General features: G+C 43.9%; 1 protein-coding gene across 1 annotated transcript in view; it reads left to right on the top strand.

Moving 5' to 3' along the window:
• Positions 1-3,675: 3,675 nt before the first annotated feature.
• The window catches only part of mmp24 (matrix metallopeptidase 24), a 27,221-nt gene continuing 23,172 nt past the window's right edge, over positions 3,676-7,724 (top strand). Inside the window, exons 1-3 of the mRNA XM_036212107.1 lie at positions 3,676-4,082; positions 5,183-5,455; positions 6,734-6,772. Of these exons, the coding sequence (XP_036068000.1) occupies positions 4,020-4,082; positions 5,183-5,455; positions 6,734-6,772 (375 nt within the window). The 5' untranslated portion in view covers positions 3,676-4,019. The remainder of the gene's footprint in view (positions 4,083-5,182; positions 5,456-6,733; positions 6,773-7,724) is intronic.

Here is a 7,724-nt window from a genome sequence, read left to right as displayed (position 1 = left end):
TGGGACGGTCCTGTTATCGTCTTATGCTTCTTCTCACTCAGGACTCAGACTTTCTGCCACATGTCAGTGATCAGAGCTGCAGCGGTCTGACCGTCCAGTCTGAGCTGCAGAGACAGCATAGACTGTAAAAATTATTATTTTATATACAGTCTATGAGAGACAGTGGTGGTGCCGCCATCTAGTGGTCAGAGCTTGTACTGACATGACACCAGTCGGCAGAATGAAGTCTGATGCGGTGATGCTAAAAGTGCTAGCACAACCGGAGTCAGAAAAGGTGACAGGTGAATCTCCCTGTGAGGACATTCCCGAGCCTGCAGCTGTTTGCAGGACCTAAAGTCTCGAGTTTTCTCCGTTTGTTTTTTCTAAAACAAGATCAACTTCATCTGAGATTCTGACTTTGACGGCATCAGCAAAGCAGCACAAAGTGTTTTCAGTCCCATCATCTTTCCAGGGAGGAGCAAAGCTCTTGTTAAAGGGAAGTTTTTCCATCTTTTTCCCCGTACTGAAAAAGCTTATAAAGGTTTCAATGATGTCATCACCACATTCATCCACATTTAGAACAACAACACAGCTTAAAAACACCGTTTCAGCCACGTTTCATTACCGCTTCCTCTTTGTTTAACCTCAGTCTGTTCACGTGATCATATTGGTTCCATTTATTTCTTAGTTCAGACTCCACCTTCCACATGTGGGATTTGTTTTGTGCTTTTTCACTTTTCAGGCTTTGGGTTTCTTAATTCATTTTCCCTTCTGGGTCATGGGGATGCTGGAGCCTATCCCAGCCAGGGATCAGTCGTGTTCTTCCTTCTATCAGAGATGCAGCAGCTCATCACAGATAAACCATCAGTGGAACCTGACGCAGCCGATTCCCTGATGGTTTCCTCTGTATGGACCGTCATGGGTTACGGTGATGGGCAGCCCAAAAGGAGGGAAAATAAAAAAGAAATCAGGTCAAGAAAACCGGTTTGGGGCATAGAAACCGACCCGGGTTCAGGAGTGAAGATCTTGGGACGCTGGTTCAGTCCAGGAACAAAATAAAGAGAGGTGATACAGGAAGGCAGATTCAGATCTTGTGGAGGACATCTCCATGGAGATGGACATGGAGGAGCTGCAGGATGAAGCTGCCTGTAGGACCGCTGATGTTCTGGCACCAGCATCCGGACAGGAATCAGTGCTCGTCCGCCCAGCCAGAGGCTGCAGAACCGAGAGACTGGTTCCATGTTCTCCTCTGCTTGATCTGCAAATACGTTTATTTAAATTTATGTTTATCTTACTGAAACTAATTTACAGCAAACCAACTTTGAAGTCATTTTTAATTTTTTCATACATTGAAATGAGCATTGAATCAAAATGGTGATGAACTTGTGTTCCAGCTGGTAAATGGTGTTAAAACATGTGAGTTACAATGATTGTAAATGATGAATCTCCATGGCAACAGGTTTGACTGTAGTGTGGACCATTCTGAAAGGTTTACAGATTTGAGTGGGTGGGGCTTGTTCTGACACGATCTACAACTTCCAGCGATTAATTCCACATGTCAATCCAGTCTCTTTGTCCATCATTCTTCTTTCAAAGACGTTAAAGATGCTTTTAAACCATCAACAATGACTTCCTGTGTTCACATTGCAGCTTTGGTGTTAAAGGTTCAACTGAAATGAATAAATATTCTCTGTTTCCTCTTTCAGATCTCGTCTTCTCCAGAACGCCGTTCTCCCGTTCGCTGTCTGCTGAAATGTCAGTTGCATAATAAGTGGAACGGTTTGTGTTTCTGGATGTTTGTTAGTTTGACCACAGACCGTGTTGGTGGTCGTGGGGCGGAGCCTCTCAGCTGAAGGAGTCCTGGTGCTGCAGGGAAGCAGAACGTGTCAGCTGCTAGAAAGTGGGTCACAACCTAGAAATGAAAGAGTGTTGAGCAGCAGGGAGAGGGAGGTGTGAAGGAGAGGAGTGTGAACGGGGAGGGAGGGAGGGCAGCACGTCCAGCCAGGACGAACCGAGACGGAGCTCCACATGCAGGAGAGTGAACTCTGGCCACCAGCGTCTCCTCTGTTCTACAGGAAGCTGCAGGAACGTTGATAAAGTGAGCAAAAGCAGGACCAGAACTTTAGAACCAGAACCAACGATCCCAGCCTTAGAAACTCAGGACACACTAACACCTGTGACCACTACAGAGGGGTTCAACGTCCCGCTCAAGGACACTTCAACACATGTGGTCAAGGAGGGAATCAAACCTGCAACCTCCTGCTCAGAGGTTGACCGGTCTACCGCTGCTCCACAGCCGCCCAACCAGCCTGCAGTCGTCTGTGAGGTCCCCGGGGACGAGGGTCCATGTGCGCTCATGTCACATGCAGCAGCTGAAACCTGACAGCATGTGGGGGGTGGGGTGTTGGAAACACGCGTGTGCTGGGAGACACGTGACTGTTCAGCTCAGGGGTCGGCAACCCGCTGCTCCACAGCCGTATGTGGCTCTCTAGCGCCCCCGAAGGGCCTTCGTGGAGACGTTAAACATGTGAAAGTTTAATGTAGTTTAAGGAAAAACGGGAAAAATAGTGTTTTCCAATCTTTAAAGCACATGTGTCAAAGTCAAGGCCCGGGGGCCGGATCTGGCCCCCAGAGTGATTCTATCCGGCCCTCCAGATCATTTTAGTTCATTGTTACTATTGTTATCTTGTATATCTTGTATAATTATGACAGGAAATATTTTTGGGATATTTATCAGTTTAATTCTTTATATAAAATGACGTACGAGTAAAAACATTTGAAGGTTTTTTCTCTCAACATCTACTTTATTTCTAATTTTGATAGAATATATTAATATGGAGAACAAAAGATTGAAAGACATTTAAGTAGATTTTTTTCTGAGATTTTTATACCGAGCATTTCATCCTGATCTGATCCCTGTTCATCTGATCCTGCTTCATCCCTGATCCTCTGGTTGCTCTCATGCTGGTTTTGCCTGCCTGACTCTGATTCAGCTGTTTGGACCTCTGGACTTGTTTAAACCTGGAACCAGCCGTCGGCCCGTTTGTGAGACTCGGTCGAGTCTCAGAGTACGTGATGCGTTTAAGTGCTGCTGGAATGCTGGGTCATCAGAGTTCTCATCAGCCTCTTTGAACTTACTTCACATTTTCTCTCTTTCTTAAACACAAATTCCTGATAATTAATATAAAAAGTCTGACTGTAATCTTCTCCTGCCCCCCCCTCCAGATACCTTCAGAATGTTCTGAATTCTGGAGGGTTTGGAGGAGCAGCCTCCTCGTGGTTGCCATGGTGATGAGCCACAATAAGATTTTACATCCACAGAGGAGGCGGTCTGTGTTTCTCAGTCACAAAAACAAACATATTTTCTCTGTTTGCTTTTGTTTGAATTCTTAAGTTTACGGCTGTTAGTAAATATTTCTGCTCTTTTTTCTGCTCTTTTTTCTACTCTTCCAGACATTTCATAAAGGGACAGAAGCTCCGTCATGACCTCTGACCCTAACGCTGGGAGTGTCAGAGGTCAGCCACATGCACACTCGATGGCTTCTGGGGTTCGTTTCAAGAAGCAGCTTAAACACATTTACAGTTCAAACCTGAACTCAGAGTCAATGGACTCCAAGTTCTCAAACTCAGAGTTTTGGGTCTCAGAACAGCTGAAAAAGTTTGATTCAATCAACTTGAAGTTGTTGAACCAGAATCAGGTCAGAGCTCCGCAACTATAAAAAGACCTGATCAATGGAGCAAAGACAGCACGATTCACCATGGCAACGGGAACAAACACCTTTAGGGTTCATACTTCCAGCCACAGAAAATGATGATTTCCTACAAGCATATTCGACTACGAGAACATTTTCATCAAGATCAACAGCTGCAGTGATAGAACAGTTAATGCGTTCGTCTACATTTGAATCACTTCAGTTCAGGAGAAGAACTGAATCAGGATCAGGAAGGTCATTCTGTCACTTGTTAAGTGTTTTAGATCTGTTAATAATTTAACCAGTGATCTCCGTATGACATGACTGTCGTTCACAGACTCGGTTACCATGGTGACTGATTCTGAGTTCAGCTTAACCCGCTTCAGGAAACCGTTTGACCCACTTTCACAGGTTTGAGTTATCTCTGTTTCTGAATCAGGAAACTCAGAGTTTTCCTGAATTTGGAGTTCATAACCTCAGAGTTCCACCAAAACCTGCTTCTAGAGACGGACCGCAGAGCTGCAGCTCATGAGCGCTAAACACAAATGTGATGAAATCCACATTCTGTAAAGTCCCATTTCTATAGGAATACTATTTTCTCTCCATAGACAGTGGCTAAAAGTCCCATCCAACAAATGGAATAATGGGTGGAGTTAGGATGAAACTCCTACCTTATAAAAACAGTTTTGATCAGCAAAATCTGGTTGAAACGAGTGATTCTGTTGGTGTTTTCACTGAAGTTCTGAACCTCTGGATGTTCTGGTATTTCCGTTGTTCTCATGAACTGTTAGTTGTGTTTTATGGGGTGATGTTAAATCTGCAAAGTAAAATTTTAACATAAATGTTTTCAGATATTTAGTGTGTTTTAGTAGAAAAAAAGAGTTCTTGTTTTTCAAATGCATATTTTCACCCTTTAATGTATTTATACATAAATACATTTACTAAATGAATATTTAGGTTTTCAGCTAAATATTTAATTTCAAGTTAAATACTTATTTTAAAATTATATATTTAGCTTAAAAACGAAATATTTTAGTTTTTAACTAAATACTCAATTAAAATCTAAATATTTAGTTAAAAATTAAATATTTAGCTTGGATGTAAATATTTTAAATTAATCTTTTAAATTAGCGTATTTATAAATATTACATTTACTAACTAAACATTTAATTAGTAAATGTAACATTCATAAATACATTAATTTAAATGGTAAAAATATACATTTGAAAAACGAGAGCTGTTTTTTCAGCTAAATATCCAAAAACATTGATGTCAAAATGTTTCAGATTCACAAGCGGCACCCCATAATATTTCCATCCATCTTCATATGTTCATGCTCCATAGTTCACGCTGAATTATTTATTGAATAGGAATTTAAGAGTAGATAAATAAACATCTTCAAAGTCTTTGTTCAGAAGTCTGCAGCTCAGCGGCGCCCCCTCCCGGCCCAAAGCGCCACTGCAACAACATCCATCCCTTCTTCTGCCTCCCGCTCTCCTCTCCTCCTCCAGCTGTTCCGCGGACGTGAGCAGAGAAGGAACGGACGCACCGAACCCGCGGCGCGCGCGCGCAGCCCGGATGGAGCCTCAGCCCGCGGAGCGTCTCCTCCGCTGATGAGCGGAGCGGAGCTCAGGGACGCGGAGGAAGGACGGCGAAGGGATTCCGGGGGTCCAGCCATGGCGACGGGAGGAGGAGGAGGGCGGAGGGGGGTCTGCTGGAAGACCTGCTACTTCCCGGTCCTGTTCTGGGCCGTTTCTGCGGGCGGCTGGGAGATCCTGATCCGGGTGAGAGTCCCGCTCCTCCGCCTGCCGCGGGAGAGAGAAGGGCGGCTGTTGTCTCTGCTCCGTCAGCATGCCAGCTGAGGGGGCGCGCGGGGGCTCGCTCGCGCGTTTGGGGGGTTTCTGCGCGCCTCCTCCACAGGGACTGAAGGAGGACGGCTCCTCTCGGAAGCTGCGGATGCTTCAGCAGCTTCAGCAGCTTCCTGCAGCCTCCAGCCTCCTCACTGCGCTCAGATATTTGACACATCTGCGGGATGGGGACAGGCGGGCACGCGCGCAGCTGGAGACAGGACAACAGCCCGCATCAGTCAGTCAGCGCGCCCTGACGCTGCGCCCTCTCCCATCTCCCCCAGTCCAAATATAGCAGCTCCATGAATTATGGAGACGGACGCGCAGCGCTGCAGAAAGTGAACACGAGCGGGGAGGCGCGAAGTTAGGCCGTCAGGAGGAGGTCTGTGCTGCCTGAAAACAAAGAGTTCCCAGCATCCTCCTGAACGATCACCGTCATCATCAGAAGCAAAGAATAAACAGTAGGGCTGTGGAAGTTAACGCATTAACGCGCGCAGTTATTAATTATAAAAAAAAGAATTTCGCATTAATATTTATAAACGCAGATGAATCCCCTCTCAGAGCAGAAGTCCTTCGCTTCACCTACAGTTCAGGTTTCATTGAGCGCGTTAAAACACCGTCAGGCATTATAGAGCTTATACTATGGTTATTTACAACAGAACTCGATATTTAATATGTTTTAGGACTTTAATCTGGTTATTTTTTGGTTTATATCGTTTTTTCACAAAAATCTATTTGATCCGCGGTCCGGCGCGTTGACAACACGACTTTCTTGGAGTAAAATAGACATAAAGTCTTTAGAGTTCTGCTCATCTCACTGTTGATGTGTTTTGAACACAACTTACATTTCTGAGTTAATGATAAATCGTATTCAAAATAAAACTGACAAACATTTTCTGGGCTGTTTTTGTTCAAAAGCGCATATTGTCATATAAAATTATGAAGGAAAACATGGTGATAATTCAGGATTAATCATAACAGATCTTTGATTAATCTGAATACATTGTTTTAATGATTTAATGCACTAATTAGAAATAAATGTAAATGTGTTTTGTGTGATTTCATGTTGTGATTATTTGCAGATAAAGGGTCACCAAATAATGTAACAAAAAATTGTGATTAATCGCGATACATTTTTTCCCCAGTATGCGATTAATTAGTTAATTTTTTAATCGATTCCCAGCCCTAATTACCCACCGTCTCATTTGTGTGCAGGAGGGGGGTTCAGAGTGGACAGCCACCTCTGCTGCAAAGGTGAGTCCAGAAAGTCCAGCTGTGTTCTGATTTGACCCAATCATGCAGAGAATCTGCAGGTGGAGGAACAGACCTGCAGCAGGTTTAGTTCTTGTCTGGAAGGCTTATCTTTAACCCTTTAACACCTGAGGCGTTTCCAGTGACGCGTAAACACAAAAATCTTTAACATAAAGTAACTTTTCAACCGTTAACAGGATCATTCCAGTAGATTGTGAAGGAGAGAAGCGGCTCGAGTTTTCCTGGAATGATCCTGTTAACGGTTGAAAAGTTACAGTAAATCAAAGAACATAAACTCTGGAGCTCTGATGTTAAAGGATTAAACTTTCCTTGCGTGTAATGAGGAATACAAGATACTAGATAGTATTTTTTTAACACATTTCAAAAAATGATTTCATCAGATTAATCCTTGCTTAGATAATAGAGTATCTAATTGATCCAGGAAGTCTGTTTCTAGGGGCTACAAACAGCTTTTTAGTTTTTGAAATGTTTCCAATTTTATTCACCCTTTTTAACCAAACATAGTTTCAGAATCCATCCCTTATCTTTGTCTGGTCATCTCCTGAGACCACACTCGGCTTTTCTCACTCTGTGGATCAGAGACACGGTCGATGTTCCGTTCGCTCGTGTGTCTCCCATTGAAGTTTCTCTTGGGAAGATGGAAACCATCTTGGAGAGAATTACGGCTCGACTTGGAGGAAACCCCAAAAACTGACCTGATCAGTGAATATTTCTCCATAAAGCAGCACCTGGACACTCAGTAGGTAGACAGAAGCTGCGTCTGCCTGAGCCTAAACAATCATCTGTGATCAGGAACTCCCGAGTCGAGGACACACTCCCTCGACCAAACCAAAACAATCTGCTGAAGACAGATCTCGTTATCATGTAAACCAGCATTCCTCCAATCTCTGTGACCCTTTGCCTAGATTCAGGGCCTTGGTGACCCCCCCCCCCC

Source organism: Oryzias melastigma, linkage group LG5 (genome assembly GCF_002922805.2).
Source record: "Oryzias melastigma strain HK-1 linkage group LG5, ASM292280v2, whole genome shotgun sequence".
NCBI lineage: Eukaryota > Metazoa > Chordata > Actinopteri > Beloniformes > Adrianichthyidae > Oryzias > Oryzias melastigma.
This window is presented reverse-complemented; position numbering and strand designations above follow the sequence as displayed.